General features: G+C 55.6%; 1 protein-coding gene across 1 annotated transcript in view; it reads right to left on the bottom strand.

Annotated features, from left to right (window-relative positions):
* The window catches only part of ADCY5 (adenylate cyclase 5), a 155,939-nt gene that overhangs the window by 45,494 nt on the left and 90,600 nt on the right, over positions 1-19,845 (bottom strand). The window contains exons 3-7 of the mRNA XM_067738686.1: positions 19,311-19,432; positions 5,050-5,161; positions 3,424-3,551; positions 1,246-1,404; positions 239-380 (exon numbers count right to left, since the gene is read on the bottom strand). Of these exons, the coding sequence (XP_067594787.1) occupies positions 239-380; positions 1,246-1,404; positions 3,424-3,551; positions 5,050-5,161; positions 19,311-19,432 (663 nt within the window). The remainder of the gene's footprint in view (positions 1-238; positions 381-1,245; positions 1,405-3,423; positions 3,552-5,049; positions 5,162-19,310; positions 19,433-19,845) is intronic.

Here is a 19,845-nt window from a genome sequence, read left to right as displayed (position 1 = left end):
GCTTTTTCTGCAACAGAAGCAAAATGAAAACCTCCCCTCTTTGCCACCAGCCTTTACAAAGCCTGTAGCTCTCACGTCCTTCCTGAGATGCGGGAACCACGACTGCATAAGAAATTCAGGACTTGCCTCAACGAAAGAGTAAGAGGAGAAGGAAGCAGCAGGCTAAGCAACGTTCCTCCCCAAAGAATGAAGCCCTCCCACCCCCCCCGCCCCCCACTCCAGCCCTCGGTCCCCGGACCCGCTTCTGGGTGCAGCGCAGGATGAGGAAGGTCTCGATACTGTGCTCTTTGAGGTAGGCGTTGCGCTCGCCCCCACCGCCCGGCTCCACTTCGTAGTCGCCGTTCAGGTAGTTGAGTGTGGCCTTGGTGATGTGGATGCGTCTACGGGGTAGGGGGGGAAGCAGGGAGAGGAGGGCAGCAGACGTGAATTCAGAACCCCTGCTCCCATGCAGAACCAAACGGTAAGCAACTCAGTCAGCATTCGAATCCCAGGGCCCCAAACTCTGACTCAAATGCTAACCCCTACCTGGATCTCTCAATGGACTGTATCCCTCCAACCTCATCAAGATGGCAAGGTGGGCCCCTCGCCAGCTCGTGTTCACCGAGACCACACCGCATCACAACGGCATCACGTTATTACAGTGATGTAACACATCGGCCTGCCGGGAGAGCACGGCCTCCGGTCTCACAAACTTTGCAAACCTGCTCAGGAGCCAGCAGTGGCTCCTGCTGACTGCAGGACTGCGTCCAAATTCCCCAGCCTGGCATGCACGTCCTTAACACAGGCACTGTTTCTCCCACTGGTTCCTAAAAGGCCATCTGCTCTACTTGCATTCCCTGAAGTACTGTGTTTTCCTCTGCCTGTGCCTGTCCTCAGCCTGGCAGCTCCCCTGACCCTCACCTTCTTCACCTGCCCCCATCCTGCCCCGTCTGCCAGGCCAGTTGACCTTCCACCTCCTGGCCACCCCCGGAATTATCCAGGGGTCCTCCCTCCTCTAGAAGCCTACCCTGACCTCCTGCGTCTCACGACAGGCCGCCAGGTTCTGTGTAAATATTTTCTGGGTGAAGGTTGGGGCCACGCTCCCTACAAGTTGCCATGTGTGGCATCAGTGCTTGGTTACTAGAGGAATTCCACTTAAATTCTGCCAACCCCAGGGCTGCAGCTACCCGGTCCTGCCCACCCTAGCCCTTTCCCCATGACAGCCACCTGGGTGGGCCGGGCGGGAAGCTGCCCTCACTCACTCACCCCGCCTTGCCTCCAGCCTCCATGTGGTTGGCCAGCGTGACGTCGTTAGACCAGACGTCGAACTGCCACTTCCTGAGGCCAAGGACGCCACAGTGCACTCGCCCGCTGTGGATTCCCACACGCATGTTCACGTTGACACCTGTCACCTCCCGGACCAGCCTAGGGATGGAGTAGGGGTAAGGCCGGGAGGGGGTCAGGGCCGGGCGCAGAGGTCAGGGTGCGTGAGAAGGTGCAGGGGTCAAAGAGTCATTTCTCTCCAGGCCAGCCCAAATCCAGAGTCTGAGACTGCGCATCCTGAAGGGCAGGGCTGGGCCCTGGTGCCCAGGGGCTGAGGGTTGTGAGAGGCGCTGCTTCCCAGCTTGCCCGCAAGGTGGCGCAGTGCCTCACACTACGTCCCAGGCCCACTGCTTCTCCCCAGCGAGGGCACCTGAGCCAGCGCTACCCTCAGTGAATAATTAAGTTGTTCTGAAAATGCAAGCGCACGTTAGTGCCGATTTGAGTCGACAGGAAAGTTATAGTCACTCCAAACCCCACTCATATAATTCTCGGATTTACCCACATTGCTGCTTCTTCGACATTAGCAGGATAATGGAGAAAAAGAGAACATAGGCCCTGCCCAGGAAAGATAGGGGAGCTGGGGCAGGTGCAGGGGACCAGGGGTGCTCCACGTGCTAGAAGACAGCGCCAACCCCATCACATGCACCACGCACGTTTTCGGGGCGGGCCGCCTGTAGGAGGGGGAGTGGGATGGAAGCTCTACAGCTCTGGGTATGCGTCTGGGGCCCAGGGTCTGTGGAAAAGGGAGCCGGTGCTCTGGGGGGAGGGTCACAATGTGCACTTCTTGGGGACCTGGACCTTCCTTGGCTCCCTGGGGATGGACCCACTCAGCCAGCCATGGGGCCGGCAGTCCGACTTGGCCTGGTGGGCAGGACCACCATGTGGGCTCCAGCTCTCACCCCACCCCACCACTGAGAGGCTGACACCTACCACAGGGAATATTTATGTCATCCATCTATTTCTCTCGTCCTGGGATCAACTCTGCAAATACCTCTGCTGGAGCTGTGCCTTCCATCCACAGGGCCTCTGGCCACTGGCTTAGGTTGATATCTCTCATTCTACCTTTTTGGCTTCACTCCAAGGCCACCTTCTTCATGAAGCCTTTCTGGGTCCTCCCAGTGAAATCAACTGCCCCCTCCTGGCCCCTCCCACCGCAGTTTGCCTCTCTTACCTGATGGTGTCCACTGGGCATGCCTGGTATCAGAGCAACGGGAGTCCTGGCCCCTCAACAGGCTCTGTGCTTCCGGGCAAGGGACCCCCTGTCTAGCCCGGGCACACAGGGGCACTCGGCAAACACTGCCGAAAGGAACTGAGCCAAACGGGATGGACCCGGCCACCTTCTGGGCCAGTTACTCTGACCTCTGACCTTGCCCACTGTGGCTTTTCCTTTGCCCCACCCAGTCTACTTGTAAAGCTCCCAGTTTTGGAACCTGGACGCAATCTCTGGCCTGCTCCCTTGGCTGACCTGTAAGCTGGGCTTGTCCATGTTGCTTAATGACTGGGGCTCCTTCTGTGGCCAGCAGTGACCAAGAATCGGCCAAAGATCCTGGCTGCTACTGCTGGCAGGGAGGATGGACTTTCTTAAACGGGAACACCTGTGTTTGCATCCACCTGCCTAGCAGTATTACCCTGGGGAGCCGTTTAGCCTCTGTGAGCCCAACCTTTCTCATCTGTGAAGACATGGGATTGGTGATTTCTACCCCTGGCTGGGTGGTTGTGAGAAGACATGAGGCCTGGGGTGCAAGGCCCTGCCATGGCACAGGGTACAGCACAGCCGCCAGCCAGTCCTCCTTCCCTGGAGGGGTGACTCCATACCTCCTGCTGCCCTGGAGTCTGCAAAGCCCTCCCTTCTTCCAGGACATGTCCCTCTGTGCAGAGCTTCCCAGGCTGCTGTGAGCACAGGAGCCCGGGAGGAGGCCCAGAGCCTGGAGGTGTGAATCAACCCTCCGGTGTGGCCAGGGTCCTTGGGAGGTGGCTTTGCTCCACTATTTCCCTGCTTCCATCAGTCCAACATGAGTCAGTTACTCGGGATATGGGACAGTCCCCCTGCAGATGGACGGTCCCACTGGAGATGGACAGTGTCCCCACAGGCGGGCAGTCACCCTGGAGACGGGCACTTACGAGATGGCCTCAATCATGTCCATGCCCATCTCCACGCAGCAGTGGGCATGGTCAGCCCTGGCTTCAGGCAGCCCTGAGACGCAGTAATAACAATCTCCCAGGATCTTAATACGTAAACAGTGATTCTCCTGGAAAGCAAATTAATTTTAAAAATTAAAAATAGTAGGAAAGAGAAGTGGGAGGGAAAGAAACAGGAAGCAAACAGATTCACCCCATGCCTGGAATAACTTGCCTTTTAGGGCAGCGAGCACAGACCCAGTGCCGGCATGAGGTGTGGCCCCAGCCTGGGGACAGGCTTATCGGGAGCCGTGGGGGACGGAGGACAGGCTGAGCCGCGCTCGAGAAGCATTCCAGCCACCCCAGGCCTAGGAACTCACTCTTTTGGCCACAGCTGAGGCCCAAGAAGAATACAGCTGGTCCAATGTGGCAGCAAATGGGGCAGACTCGTCAGTGTGAGAGGCCCCGAGCTGAGAGTGAGGGGCCCATCCCACTCCCAGCCCTGCGACACGCTCTGACTCCTGGCCTACGGTTCTACTAACAGTTTTATGACTCTCCTTTTATGAAAAGACTGAAGCAGAAGTGAGATTTAACCAAAGCCTGACCCCCAGCCTGAGATTTTTATCCAAGACAGTTCTGCTAAGCCAGCAAGCACGTGCGTGCTAAGACAGCCACAGAGCGGAAGCACCCGCCCGCTGCAAGGTCACCCCTCAGGCCGCAACCGATGCATAACTGGGATTGAGATGGACTGTCATTAATCACCAATTCTGAGCTGTCCAAGTCTGCTTCCCAGAGGTTACTTCGTGAAGCTGGTACGCTGGGACCCAAGTATCTGTGTGCCCTGGACTCTCCTTCAAGGCCCTTCCAAAACCCAAGGGCCGAGCATGTCCCCGTTCACCTCGCCCACACTCGGTGATAAAATCAGTGAGGTGTGAGGCCCACCATCAATGCCCTTGGAGGCCCTTGGCACCGTCTCTCATCCATGATCTGCCTGGTGTCCTGTGACGGCCCAGGGGACGTGTCCACCTCTCAGTGGACACTGCAGTAAGTGGGCCCCGACATAGGACTCTCCAAAGGCACAGAGCATCGCTCAGAGCCACAAAGGCTGGGAAAGGACGGCAGAGTATAAACAGGGACTAACGAACGTGTGTCCTTCACCACTCCATGCCCGGGGAGGGGGTCACTTCCAATCTGTCCCAACGTGGAAGAGTCCTCTTTCCATAAGTCTCTTGGGTGACACACAGCTCTCTGCAGGCCAGTTGAGATTCAGACTCATTTATTATTATTTTTTATCACTCTGGCCACCCTGATCAGCAACGTGGCTCTGTGGCACCGAATTTGCTCCTCCAAACACAAATTCAGGGGTCAGGGCAGCATATCCTACAGGCCTCACCACCCCTTTCCACCGATGGAGGGCTTGCTCCCTTGCGACCGGTGACACTGTGAGCATCTCTGAGTGTGCGGCGGGGCTGACGTGAGGCGTGAGGACACGCAGCCACAGCCTGTACGGCCCCGCCTCCCCAGTCCCCGATGGCGGACTCCGCAGCACCCTACCCCAGATCAGGCCACCCTTCCGGCCCCGGCTCGGGCACACGGGGTCCCCAGGGCAGTGGGCAAAAGGTGACTCACTGCAGCCAGCTTGTCGAAGCGGGCGAAGAGCTCGTTGAGGGTCATGACGAGCTCCTGGGCAGTGCACTGGGACGCCAGGCTGGTGAAGCCCTCGATGTCAGCAAACAGGATGCTAGAGAGACAGGGGGCAAGACCCCCGTGAGGAAGGAAGGTCAGGGGGATGCAGCTGGGGCCACCCTCCGCCTTAGGAGGGCTGCCAGCCAGCAAGAGTCCCGGGAGCTCCAAACGGCTGCTGGGGAGGGCAGAGAGAGAGCTGACGCTGGTGGTCTCTCCCAGCTGGTAGGGAAATGCCAGGCCAGCCCTCCTTTCTGTAACTCCCTGCACCCTCGCTCCCACCCAGGAGGAAAGGGGGGCCGAGGTGCGTGAGGCCGGGGGGCGTACGTCTGCCTGAGGCCATGCAAACAGGGCCTGCTCCCCTCACCCTCAGCCACCTCTCAGGCCTGCCCCCCGTTTGACCCCGAGCAGCCCCCTCAAGGTAGCTGGGTCCAGGAGAAGGGTCTTTGGTTCATCTTGTCTGGAAAGTGTTTCAGGCCCTAATGGCGGCCGTACAGAGGTCTCACTTCCCAAACCCACACACAGGGAATCCAACCCCAGGCCCTCCATACCGAGGGAGTCCTCTAGAAGAGACAGAATAAAGAGGCCCAGGGAGGAGGGGGAGGAAGACCCAGCCAGTGAGCGTCTCTGGAAGCCCCCCAACTTGTCCTGCCGGCTCCTTCGGCCTCATCCCCGGGGCCCTCGGGTGCACCCGCTGGTCCCTGCATTGCACGCTGTGATCTTTCATCTGTTCCCGAGACTGAACGTGTCTTTTCTTTCCAAACAGACTACGAGGTGAGGCCCCAGGGCCAGAATGTGTAAGGGCCCCAAGAGTTTTTTCTTAAAATGGACACAGAAATGTACTAACCCTTGTGGGCTGAGATACTCCTGGTGGCTGGGCACGGGGACTGGGGTTTCTGACCTGCCACCTCACTGAGCCCTCCAGGCAGCCCTGAAGGGGGGCCCGGTGGGCCCATCCCAGGATGAGGAGCCTTGGGGAAGAGCCACGGACGGTAGCTTGGGGGCTCTTCCCCACGGCCTCTGCTCTCTCCTCTGATCCACGCGGCTCCCGAGGCTCCGGACCGACAGTCTCGCTTCAAATTAGAGTGTAGAACTAAACACGCCTTGTCATTTTATTTGGAAAATGTGTGTTCATGCATTAAGCATATCTTTTCATTCTGCTGTCTGACATCCGGGGTCTTCCTGACCTGGGGAGCCTGCCTCTCCCAGGCCAGCCAGTTCCTAGAGATGGTCAACCACTCGCCTTGGAGTCCAGAGCCTCCCACCCCAGTCAGGTTCCCACCCCTGGCCCACCACTCCCCTGCCCTACTCACCCCAGGGACAAGTGCCAGGTAACTCGGACAGTCCTACGCCTCAGAGCCCACCGACATTATTCAAACTAGCCAATCCCAAGCCTGCTTACCCTGCCTCACCCATTCCTTCCTGCAGAAACCACAACAGAGGCTCTAGCCCACGTTTCCCCTCACGCTGCCTCCTCACTGACCCCTGTGCTTCCCCGGGTGCCCCTCAGCCCATGGCGTAACGCATCCTCTCCTCTCGGGACCTGTGAGTAACAAACTATCTTTTCAATGGCAGCCGTCTCCTGATCTGTTGGCCTCACCATACCTGGATAATAATAACACCTACATTTTAAAATAGTTGGACATTGTTCTAAGCACTTTACATGTATGAACTCATTTAAGCCTCACAACCACCCTTTGAGGTTGGAATCCTTTTTGAGGTAAGAAAACTGAGGCACAGAGAGGTCGAGTCACCTGCCCAAGGCCACACAGGCTCGTGTGGGTCCACGATCCAGGAGTTAAGCCAATAAGTACTAGGCTGTCTGTTGGCCCCACAGTCATCTTAAATGAGTAAAAGCACAGGTCACTGGTCGGGCATTGTCTACGGGGCAGAGGGAGGTGGAGGGACAGGTGTGGGCTGCCGTAGGCGGGCAAGTACAGGACTCCATCGTGAGGGGACACGCTCTGCACCAGCTTACACGAGGGGAAGTGGGAGCGCATCTCGGGGCTTGGGCTAGGCAAGTACAAGAAAAGTACAGGAGGGCAGCCCCCAGGCCCCGAGCCCAGTGCTGTTTCCCGGCTCCGAGGCTCCTCTGGCCATCCGGACCCCAGTTCAGACCAGCAGACAAGTGCAGGAGGAAAGCCAAAGAGGGTGGGAGAAATGGGGGAGCTGGCAAGAGAGGAGACAAGTGAGGGGGACGGAAGGAAAGGTAAGGAGGAGGAGCAGAGAGGAGAGACTGTCAGCCCACAGGACTCAGAAACCAGACAAGCTGCTCCGGAGTGGCAGCCACGGGGCCGGGGCTCAGAAGATGAAAGGGAGCCAGAGCCCCCATCAGGCTTTTTTTGGGTTTTTTTTTGCGGTACGCGGGCCTCTCACTGCTGTGGCCTCTCCCGTTGTGGAGCACAGGCTCCGGACGCGCAGGCTCAGCGGCCATGGCTCACAGGCCCAGCCGCTCCGCGGCATGTGGGATCTTCCCGGACCGGGGCACGAACCCGTGTCCCCTGCATAGGCAGGCAGGCTCTCAACTACTGCGCCACCAGGGAAGCCCCCCCGCCCCATCAGGCTTTGATGCCTGGTGTCTGGCAGACAGGCTCAGAACCCCACCCGGGGGAGTCTGTGGGCATCCACACTGGTGAGAGAGAAGCACATGAAGGGAAGCGGCCATGCTCCAGACGCTGATCCCGGCTCCCCAAGGATGTTCAGACCCCTAGCCCAGCCCACCAGCCACCTCCCTGGCTCTCGGTCTCTCAGGAGCCCCACCCCACCCGGGAAGAAGGGAAAGGTCTCTCCTGGTCTACGTGAAAGCACCATGACACAGTTGTTCTGGAAATTCTTCTTTAACTTAGATAATCAAAGCCAAGGGGAGCTGGGGTCAAGAGGGCTGCTCCGGAGTCAAGAACACCTTTAGTAAGTGTCAGTATTTCGAATGCAAAGCCGCAGGCACCAGGCCCAGCAGCTGTTCCACACTGGGTCCCAGGCTACAGAGCAGAAGCCTGGCTTTGGGGGCTGATGAGACCCCCCCCCCCATAGTGGGAAGGAAAAAAAATCTCCAAACCCGGCAGAGGCAGGAACGCTACTGGGCAGGGTGACCCACAGCACCAAGCCAGGGAGAAGAGGGCAGGAGGAAAAGCACGGGCCGCCCCTAGAAGCACTAGGCAAACATGTGTGGACCAGGGCTCGGGGGCCTCGCTTCACTGAGCCCTGAGCCCTGCAGCTGCTTGAGCTCACCTAGCCACTCAGCCAGGATGGCCTCTGCCTGCCACGTGTGGACATGGGCAGACCTGCAACCCTTCTCCTTCTCCACAGGGACCTGGCTGGGCCTAGGAGAGCACATTCTCCACTGCAGCTTTCATCTGCTAGACCAGTGGTTCTCAGAGCTGGTGTCCATCAGAATCCCCCTGGAGCTTTTATATGGAGAAGTCCCGGAGCCCCATCCCCAGAGATTCGGACTTCATCGGCCTGGGGTGGGGCTCTGCTGTTGACTGGTTTTGTTCTGTTCTGTTTTGTTTTGTTTTATTGTAATCTTCCCTGGTGACTCTAATACGCAGCCAGGGTTGAGAACCAGGGTACTGGTTTCAATGTCACCTTCTCAAGGCTTCCTCCACCCTATTTAAATCTACAACCCCTCCCATATGTCTAAGTCCCTTATCTACTGTATTTTTCTCCATTGCACTTTTCACCATTTAATATATTATTTATTATTGTTGTTGTTATTTATTATCACGCTCCTGTCTGCCTCTCCCCACTAGAATGTAGTCTTTGAAGGAGGGATTTTTTGTTGTTCTTTTGTTTTTGGCTGCATTGGGTCTTCGTTGCTGTGCATGGGCTTTCTCTAGTTGTGGCAAGCGGAGCCTACTCTTTGTTGTGCTACTCTTCATTGCGGTGCGTAGGCTTCTCATTGCGGCGGCTTCTCGTTGCGGAGCACAGATTCTAGGCACGCGGGCTTCAGTAGTTGTGGCATATGGGCTCAACAGTTGTGGATTGCGGGCTCTAGAGCGCAGGTTCAGTAGTTGTGGCTCCGCAGCATGTGGGATCTTCCCGGATCAGGGCTTGAACCCGTGTCCCCTGCATTGGCAGGCAGATTCTTAACCACTGCGCCACCAGGGAAGTCCTGAAGTAGGGATTTAGTCTATTTCTTTCAATACCACATCCCGGCCCCTAGTACAATGTCTGGCACACAGAGTAACTGCTCAATACACAGCACATAGTAGGTGCCTGTTAGTTTCCTAGGGCTGCTATAGCAAAGTACCACAAGCTGGGCCGCTTAAGACAACAGAAATTTATTCTGTCCCAGTCCTGGAGGCTGGAAGTCTGAAGTCAAGGTGTCGGCAGGGCCACGCTCCTCTGCGACTCTGGGTAGAACCCCTCCTTTCTTCTTCCTGCCTCCAGTGGTGGCTGTCAATCCTGGTGCTCCTCACCTTGCAGCTGTGTCACTCCAACATGTCTCTGTCCCCATAAGGCGTTGTCCATGCGTATCTGTGTCTTTGCATGGCATTTTCCTCTTCCTATAAGGACACCACTTATATTGGATCAGGGGCCCACCCTCTCCAGCATGACCTCATCTTAACTTGATTTCATCCACAAAGACCCTATTTCCAAATAAGGTCACATTCACAGATACGAGGGGTTAGCACTTCAACGTATCTTTTAGGAGGGCACAGTTCAACCCACACAGTGTCTAATATGTATTTGTTGAATGGAAGAGAATATTCATAGTATAAAGCAAGGAAGAGGCAGGACCAGTAACTCTAGTAGCTCTTCCTTCTACCCCACTGGGCCTCTTGAGGTCCCAAGCACGTTATCTGAGACACGAGTGTGGGGAGCCCCGGGCCTGGCACCCAGCAGATATCCAGCAGTGTTCACGGAAAAAACGGTAGAATAGTGATGGAGGCCAGGCATCTTCCTAGTCTGTGCCAGAGGACATCGGAAACAACATCCATGTGGACGGGACCTCCAGGTGCCTTAGAAAGCCTGACCCTCTGGGACTTCCCTGGTGGTGCAGTGGTTAAGAATCTGCCTGCCAAAGAAGGGGACATGGGTTCGAACCCTGGTCCGGGAAGATCCCACATGCCGCAGAGCAACTAAGTCTGTGGGCCACAACTAATGAGCCTGCGCTCTAGAGCACGTGAGCCACAACTACTGAGCCTGCGTGCCACAACCACTGAAGCCCACGCGCCTAGAGCCCATGCTCCACAGCAAGAGAAGCCACTGCAACGAGAAGCCCGCGCACTGCAACGGAGAGTAGCTCCCGCTCGCCACAGCTAGAGAAAGCCCGCGCACAGCAACGAAGACCCAGTGCAGCCAAAAAATAAATAAATTAATTAAAATTTAAAAAGAAAACAAAAAGAAAGGCTGACCCTCCCTCCAATCTGCTGGGACCTATTCTTCCGTAAAAGAAGTTCTTTCGACAGCTACTGAGGAATCAGGGAGGGGCAGGTTGCTGGTTCCCTTCCTTCAGGTGGTGTGACAGAGACCAGCAGCCAGGGAGCAGGTTGCTCCAAGCAAGGCTTCTAGCTGGTGCGGAGCTGGGACAGGTCCCACGTCTGAGCCCTGCAGCCTCTGCTCCACGCTGGTGGAGACTCTGCCACCTCCACATTCCCCCACCTCCTGTCACAGGCAAAGTCACACTCCTCTGCCTCCTCGGGGGAGGATTCTGCTTCGTGTCTGTCACTTCTGGAGGCTCCTCTGTTTTACGAGGCTTACCCAACGGCAGGCTGTCTGTTCTGCTGGCCAACATTGCCTGATCCGCTCCTTGGTAATTCCGAAGGCCATTTTACAACAGCGCGGGGCCCAGACACGTGGCAAGGTACTAATTCGTCGATTAGCTCCCACTTGAGAGCTTGTCTTGGCAACGTGATCAGGACCTCGTGGTGGGTCTGCGGAAGCTGGGTAGGCCCGCTCCGGCTGTGCGCTCCTCCCTAAATGCCTGCCGTCCATCACTCATGGTCGCCTGCATTCTGTTCCAGAGGCAGGAGCGGGCAGGCTCTTCATCCCAATTACCACAACAGGCCCTTCAGCTCTGTCACAGCTTCAGCTCAGCCTTCCCATGTGCAGTTTTGGTTAAGTGCCTTTCCTCACTGTTGCTCCCTCTCACTGCCAACAGGCTCTAGGACTTATGGAACTGCCGGCATCTGATCCTGTTCCTGTGCAGAAGCCACATTCCATAGCATCTCTGAACAGCCAGGAGCTAGGGGCCTGGGCGGGCAGCAGCATGAGAACCCACCCGTCTGAACTCCAGCACTCCCTGCCTGGCACAGAGAGGGAACTTGAGAAATGCCAAGAAGCAAGCCATCCGTCCAGGTGGGCCCAGGAAGAGCAGGGGCCTGGGGAAACAGAGGTCATGGGGTGGGGGCCGGGAAGGGATCATGGCAAGGTCTCAGCCCAACTCCTGGGACTGTGGGCCCAGAGGCAGCGGAAGGTTCTGGGGAAGCAGGGCAGGAAGTGCCCTGGAGGCCCCCAGTGTGTAGCTCGGGGAAGCCCAGCCACAAGCCAGGGGTCTCTTCTGGACCAAGAGGGCTGCCCCCTCAGCATCGCTCCACTTGCTCCAAGCCCCACCACCCAGAAAGCCACCCAGGTCCAGGCCCCTTGTAAGATAAAGGAGCGTCAATGGGCTTCTGCCGTGCCCTAGGTGAGCAACACAGTCAGGTGTGGTCCTATTAACACCCAGCTGAGAATGGGCTCCAGATGACTGGGCATTTTCTGAGGGGCGGTGGAAAACGATCAGCAGGGCATCTGAACTGGGAGCAGCCAGAGGACCAGCCTGAGGACACAGGCTGCGAGAGGCAAAGGGGGAAAGCCAGCGAGAGGACGCTGAACACACTGGGTGTTGGTACACATCCACCTACAGGGAGAATCTGCCCTGGGACAGCCGTGCCCTCTCCACTCCCACAGAGACGGGACACCTTCCTTCAGGAAGCAGAGGGTTCTGTGACAAGCCTGACCACCAGGACCAGGTCCAGGGGGTCTGGGATCAAGGTATGTCCTGGGATCCCCACTGCCGGCCTCAGGGCCTCCTGCCGACCCCATTCCAATGCCCCAGCGCCTCGCTCTTATTTCTGCCCACCGAATCCTACTCCCCCCACCCAGACAATGAAGCCCTACGGCACTTGCAGGCTTTCTGTTTCCAGAGTCTGGGGAAACGCTTCCTAAAGGAGAAACACTGAAGGGAGGGGAACTGCCCCAGAACCAAGCCGCAGTCGGGACCTCTCAGTGGTGAGAAGATGGGTGCTTTTGATTTTCTTCTCATGCTGCTCTTATTTTCCACTTTTTCTATAAAGAACCTACATCCTTTGTATAATAAAAGTGTTAATTTTTAAAAGATGGAAAATAAATCACATTCTTCTTTCAGGCCTTCTGAAAGAAGATTCTAACCCTTCCATCTTCACGATGCCTTCTTTGACTCACCCTGCCCAGAATCAGCCTTCTTAGGTCTGAATTCTTATTAGAATCAGAATCACAAAGCACAACTGATTCCAGCTGTTTCCAAGACAGCCTGACATGTTTAACTGGTCAGTGACCCCTGTGCCCCAACTTCTCTCTCTTCTAGTTTCCCCCGGGGCCCCCCATTTTGAGTCCAGAGCAGTGCTGGCTCCATTCCCCACTGATCCCCATTCTGTGTCCCAGGACAAACTCAGGTCTGTTGTCAAGACCCAATCCCAGGCAAGGATGCGAAGAAACTGGAACCTTCGTGCACTGCTGGTGCAGAGGTAAAATCGTGAACCACTATGGAAAACAGTATGGGGCTCTTCAAAAAGTCAGAAATAGAATTACCATGTGATATAGCAATTTCACTTCTAGGCATATACCCAAAAGTTTGAAAGCAGGGACTCAAGGAGATATTTGTGCACCCATGTTCATAGCAGCACTGTTCACAATAGCCAAGAGATGGAAGAAACCCAAGTGTCCATCTACGGATGCACAGACAAACAAAATGTGGTAAATACACACAATGGAATATTATTCAGCCTTAAAAAAGTAAGGAAAACATGATACATTCTATAACATGAGTGAACCTTGAAGACATTTAGTGAAATAAGCAAGACACAAAAGGACACATACTGGATGATCCCATTTAAATGTGGTACCTGGAAGTAGCCAAATACATAGAAAGTGGAATGGTGGTTGCCAGGGGCTGGGGGGAGTTGAGGAATGGGGAGTTAGTATTTAATGAGTAAAGAGTTTCAGTTCTGCAAGATGAAAAGACTTCTAGAGACGGATGGTGGTGACGGTTGCACAACAATGTGAATGTTCTTAATACCACTGAACTGTACCCTTAAAATGGTTAAAATGGCACATTTTATACTATGTATATTTTACCACAACAAAAATAATTAATTGATTGACTGATTGAAAGAAAAGACCCAACCCCAGTGGCTCCAGCTGGGTCGTCAGCCATGTTCCCAGGGCACCCGGCTCAGCCCTACCTCACTGGTGAGGGCTGGATATTCCTTAAGGGGCAAGCATGGTGTCTTTTCCATCTACTCTTGAGTCATGTCTGGCACACAGTAGCAGCTCAATAAATGTTTGTGGAATGAATGAGAGGATAATATAAGACCACTTATATCTATAATTGATACAGAAGATGACAAGAAAAGAATACTTTTCTTAATATCAAGCCGGAGACAGGAAAGCTGCATGTTTGTGGGCCACGCCTCTCGTCCATCCGCTGGCTGGGGACATGGGGAGGTAAACATTTTCAATCTCTGCCCACAGGGTGCACAATCGCCCACGGGTATCAGAGCATCGCAGACGTTGCGGAGTGGTCATTATAATTCAGAACCACGCCGTAGCTGAGCCAGACGCCCGGAGTGACCTGGGGACGCAGCCAAGCCCTTGAAGGAGACAGGAGAGGAGCCGATAACCTTAAAAGGGGGAGGCTGGGGAGAGACAGGGAAAGAAGGGAAGGGCGGGGGAAGGGCAGCCCTCCCCAGACTCTGCTACACCCACCCTGTGTAAGGCGAAGGTGTAACCTCACTTCCACCCCCGGGACAGCAGCTCCTCTGCCAGGCCCCCAGCTCCAGGCCCACAGGGCTCCTGGGTCTCTGAGAATGAGGCTCTCATTCAAGCCAGTGAGTCAAGACTGCACCCCGCCCCGCCCCGGCACTCCTTCAGCAGAGGACCAGCGCCCCCTGGAGGAGGTGGCCTTCTCTCCACCCCCACAGAGAGCAGAGTCTGGAATGATCCCCCCATTTGCAACCTGTAAAACCTAAGGGCTCCAGCGTACTGGCCAATCAGGTACAGGTCTTTCTCATCCAGCAGGGACCCTTGCGGAAGCAGGGGACCCTTCAGTACCCTCTCAGGCCTGGCTGGGTGTTCCCTTCCTCCTGAAACCTCTGGGGTTACCTGACCTTGACTCTCACCTGGTAGCCTGCCCAGGAGCCTGCTCTGCTTCCGCAGGGCAGTGTGCAGCCACCTCCTGGGCCTGGTGCTTTACACACTGAACGCTGTAGCTGCCCTACCCTTCCAGCACCCCTGCAAGAAGCCCCAGGGCCCCCCTCCTACAGGCTCTGCTCCTCAGTGACTGAGAGGTGGGCTGTCTAGCACTGTATTCTGTCAGAATGCCAAGTCCATGTCGCCAGGTCACTACCCCGACTCCCCATGTGATGCATCCCCATTTTACTAATTAACCTGTTGTTTGTGTGTCCTCCCAAACAGAAGAGGAGCTTCCCCATGACAGAGACAGTGTCCCCCCCGCCGCCCCGCCATTGCCAGCATGGTCCTGCCTCTGGCTAAGTGTCTGAGAGCACAGCTGGTGATTCCCAGCGATGGAGGTAGAGGTGAAACCTCTGCTGAATGGATGAATGGAAGGACATCACCATTCCCGTGTCACAGATGAGGAAACCGAGGCTTAGACTAGGTGACCTGCCCAAGTGCCCACAGCTACTAAGTGGCAGAGCGGGGAGTGAACTAGCCTGCTCAACACAGACACTCATCTTCCTCCACAATGGTGACCTCTTGGCAGGGGGAACCCGGTGGCACCTGGGTTCTGGCTGCATCAGTACCTTTACTCTGCTCCCTCATGTGGTACGTTCTCTGGGTGTCCCTTCCTCCAACCCCCATCTCCCTCCCCTCAGAGCAGAGCACCAGGAGCCCCCAGCCCAGAACAGCCTCCGCTGACATGTCCCGGAGGCCCTTGTCCCAGGAGTAGGGACAGCACGGCCCTCCTCTCACCCTGGCGCTGTGGCTGCAGCAGGGCCAGATGTCTGGGGGGAGGGGAGGGTAGGCAGGAGGGCTCTCAAGTCACAGGTCTGAATCCAGCCATGGCCCCAGCCCCAACTGAGCTGTCCAGCAAGGGGCTGAAACATCTCCACCCGACACATCAGACAGGAGAGGCATCTGGGGGGCTCCACGGGGGTCTTGCGGGTTCCTTGGCCTCTGGCCTGTCTCAACCCACAGCCAGTGGTAGCCCAGCACCAGAGCATCCAACAGGCCCCCCGGAATCCTGAGAATTGTATACTGTGCAATGATCCTCCTCGGGGCCTGGGGAGAATGAGGCCACGGAAAGTGATGGGCACCTGTCTGTCCCCCTTCCCTGCCCAGGCCAAACTCTCTGGCCACCCATTAGTCTCTTCTCTCCCTTAGATCCAGGCCCAAACTGTCACACCTCAGAGTTGATTTATTTTTCTTGTGGCCTTGCTCTCAGTGGGGTTAGAGAACAGCATGTCGTCACCCTGTCTAAATATTACAACTCCACAGAGAATTGACGAATGTGACTCATCACCCTTCCACTCCAGATTGAGAATCCCCAGGCCTTTCTTTGCTGATAGGAGTGTCTTAATAATCATAATAATAACAGTAACAATAGCTGCTCCCAATTAGTGAACACTTGTTCTGTGCCAGATATTGTGCTAAGCGCTTTCCTCATATTATTTCATTTACTGTTTTTCTTTTTTTTTAAATAAATTGATTTATTTTATTTTTGGCTGCGTTGGGTCTTCATTGCTGCGCACGGGCTTTCTCTAGTTGCGGTAAGTGGGGGCTACTCTTCGTTGAGAAGCACAGGCTCTAGGTGCACAGGCTTCAGTACTTGTGGCTCGCGGGTTCTAGAGCGCAGCTCAGTAGTTGTGGCGCACGGGCTTAGTTGCTGCGTGGCATGTGGGATCTTCCCGGACCAGGGCTCGAACATATGTCCCCTGCATGGGCAGGCGGATTCTTAACCACTGCGCCACCAGGGAAGCCCTTCATTTCCTCTTTAACAAACCCTGTTAAGTAGGTACTTCTCCTATCCTATTATGCAGATGAGGAAACAGGTTCAGAGTGGCTCAATGCCTGTAACTTGCCCTGGCCACACAGCAGAGCCAGAATGACATGAAGGGCCGCCTTGCCTAGGGCCCCAGGGTTAACCACTGGACCCTGAGTCAAGCCCCAAAGTGCATTTCTACACTGTGATGTCATCCCTCCACCTACTACTCAACCCCCAACCCAAGCCAAAGGTTCAGCCCCAAACCAGAGACCAGAGCAAGCAATGTGTTTCCACCAAGAGCAGCACGCGGAGGCTGATGAAACAGGGAAGGGGCCCCAGCGGGATATTTGCATATGATTGCTTGCGGCTGGCCTCTGATGTGTACCAGCCACCCCTAGTCCTGGCAATTTCAGAGCCAGAATTATGTCTGTCCCCGTGAAAATGATGGCATCTTAGGTCTTCTGTCCTTTCATCTCTTTCCTGATTGCTCTTATTGATCCTGAGCGCATTCTAGAACAGACAATCCCCACCCCCCATGGCTGGGGTCTGATTCTGATTCTTGCCGTGCCGATGCTCTAGCCACTCCTGTGATTCTCGTATTGACCCGAAGTCACAGCCTTTGTGGGAGTGGAGGGGTGAGGGGGTGTCACCCAGAGCGTGGGCCACTCCGTAGGGCAGTCACTGCGGAAGAGGCCTGAGTCAGCCTCTCTGACCAAACCCTTTTGCTGGAGGGCTGTGGGCCCAAGAGCCAGCACCAGAGGGACGGGAAGTGAGACGAAGCCCCCCATTTGGGAGGACAGAGGGGTGAGAGGGCAAGGTACTGGACAGAGATGCAGAGGAGGCCAGACGTGGCAGCCGTGCCAGCCAAGCCAGGCTGAGAACCTGTGCCTTGAACGCCAGACGGTTCCTGAGTGGTGAATTTTCTGGATTTCCTTTGGGTTCCACTTTTTAGTTTAGTAAATCTGCTGAAAGCTCTGCTGTGCTAAGAGCAATCAAGGAAAGCACCTTCTGTCCATGCTCTGCCTGGAACAGAGCCATGCCAGGGCCAGCAGCGTGGTGAAGACGGGACCGAGAGAGAAAATTCCGAAGGGCGGAGCTCAGGGGTTTGTATGTGCTGGGACCACCTGGCGGGTCACTCCTTCCCACCTGAACTTTGGACCTCTGGGACTTGTTCAGATAAATAAGGCTGTTTCTTTACATGTCCTAAGGTGGGGCCCCCCAGATTTGAGGGGCAGCCAGCAGGCAGGAAAGGCCCCGTGGCTCCTGAGTCGCACACACGCAGGTGGGAAGCCAAACCTCTCTCCTCCTCTCCTCTGAGTCCCTCTTCCCTGAGGGCTCCTCAAGCCTCCTTCCTACAGAGTCGTCCACAAACCCCTTCTGCGGGCGTATGAAATAAATCTGTCAAGTAGTCAGACCAGGTAAAAACTCCAATACCAAAATGCTTTCTGGGGGCAATTCCCTCACTTAACCAGTCATGGATCTTGGACAAGTTAATCTCTGTGCCTGTTTATTCACCTGTTAAAAGGAGATAATAATAGTACCAACCTCTTATATTTGTTGTGGGGATTAAGCGAATACACAAAAGCACTTAGAACAGTGCTTGGGTTAAAGAAAGCTCTATACAAGCGTTAACTATTGCTAGTGATTATTCCACCACGTGAGGACAGAGGCAGATGTGACGAGCCGAGGACGGAGACCTCGCATCAGCACCACCTACTGAGGCCCGGACCCCACCTCCCTGTTGAGGTGAGCCCGCAGCCCCTCGGGACACCTCCTCGGCGTGGAGACTCGGCCAGGGCAGCTTTCTTCCTGAGAGTCCGAGGCTGCTGCTGGCCACACTCTCCCTGCCTGACAGTGGAGTGTGGGTGGGCGTCATGCGGCTGGGCTACTCTGAAAACTGAGGACAGATATATTGTCCAGGTACTATTTTCTCCCAAAGGCTTCAAATCTGTCTTGGGAGTTGGATGGAGGACACATGGGCAGAATCGGCAGTGTCGGATTCCGGGGCACCCTGGGGACTGGGCAGCTCTGTCCACTCTGCAAGACAACACATGCCCTCCCCACTCCTGCTGCCATCAGCCTCACCTCGAATGTGTGTATTTGTGTGTGCGGGCACGTGCACCCACGCGCAATAATTTGTATTATTCTCTTTAACCCAAACTTGAAAATTCAGCCCAAACCTCCAAAATGTCCTCTTTACACCGACCTTAGAGGACTCATGGGTCCTAGGAAAACTCGCCCAGGGAGGAAGCAACCCTCTCGAAGGCAAACGCAGCAGCTCCTTTTCTGGGCATGTGGGAGAATTAGCAGGCTCTCCAGGAAGCCATGCTGGATGAAGGCCACTGCATCGCTTCATGTCCCCATGGAACACAGAGGCAGATTTTGCACTCTGTTAATCTACATCTGTTTGCTCGTCCCTGCTGTCAGAGCTTCCGTCTAGGGAAGCCACAAACACGCACTAAAAGGAGCGTGGGCTTCAAGGTGGGCCGACCTGGGCACACACCGCTTTACCACTCCTGGCTGAGTGACCTTGGCCGGGGGTCTTAGCCCTTCTGAGCTCAATCCCTAAACAAGGGATGTTAATAAGGGTCCCCACCCTGCAGGGTGTCAGCCTCCTGACAGGATTAGCAGCGAGGTGGATGATGCTGGTACGGTGCCTGGCACACACTGGCTTAGAAGGCATGGAGGCTGCTGGATGGTGGTGAAGATTGAGACAATGATGGTGACATGTGGGTCCCAAGTCTGTACTTTCTGTCTCCCTTGTTAGGCTAGGAGTTTCCCCAAGAGCTGGTGGTGCTGCTTTCTCCTTCCTCCTCCTTGCTGCAGCCTCACCTCCTCCCCACCGATACTAATTCACTTAACAGACCTAGAGGGGCAGGGCTGGGGTGCCCCAGACAACACACGTTCCAAAGCCACCAGACCACCCCGCTGGGCTGTGCCCTCGTGAAGGGGAGGGAAGGGACATGCCACCTCTTTTGGGGTTCAGTCTTCCCACCCTTCCTCTGCCCCCCAGCCTCACCCCTACCTCACGTTGTCATGTTTCTGGATGTAAATTTTATGGAACATCATATCCTCCTGTTTGGCATTGATGTCTGCTTTCATCTCCATGGCAACGTGACGGGGAAGGACAGACAGCAGGAGCCGCTCCTGGGGAGGGAAGCAGATGCTTTCATCACAGCTCCTCCCCGTGCCTGGCAGTCCCCTCCCCTCCCCAGGCTTCACTCCTCCCCACCTGAGCCCCCACCCACAGGGCCCTGGAAAACTTTTCAGGCTCTCCGGAAACTCATGGAGCTAACGCTTGTATGTGCTGGGTGTGGAGTCATGCCCCAGGGCTACCTGGCCCCCATCTCCCTGGGACAGCTCCTGGTTCTTCCGCATACCTGGGGAAAAGTACTCCTGGTGAATCTGTAGTACCAGGCACCTGGGGTCAGAATCCTGGGTGTCACCTGAGACTTTGGGCAAATGACTGAACTTCTCTGAGCCTCCAGTCCCTTATCTATAAATAGGGATGGGGTTGTCGGGAGCTCTCGATGAGATTCGTTCAGTCACCAAATATTCAC

Source organism: Pseudorca crassidens, chromosome 5 (genome assembly GCF_039906515.1).
Source record: "Pseudorca crassidens isolate mPseCra1 chromosome 5, mPseCra1.hap1, whole genome shotgun sequence".
Lineage (NCBI taxonomy): Eukaryota > Metazoa > Chordata > Mammalia > Artiodactyla > Delphinidae > Pseudorca > Pseudorca crassidens.
The sequence above is the reverse complement of the archived record's forward strand: the minus strand, read 5'-3'. Positions and strand labels throughout refer to the sequence as shown.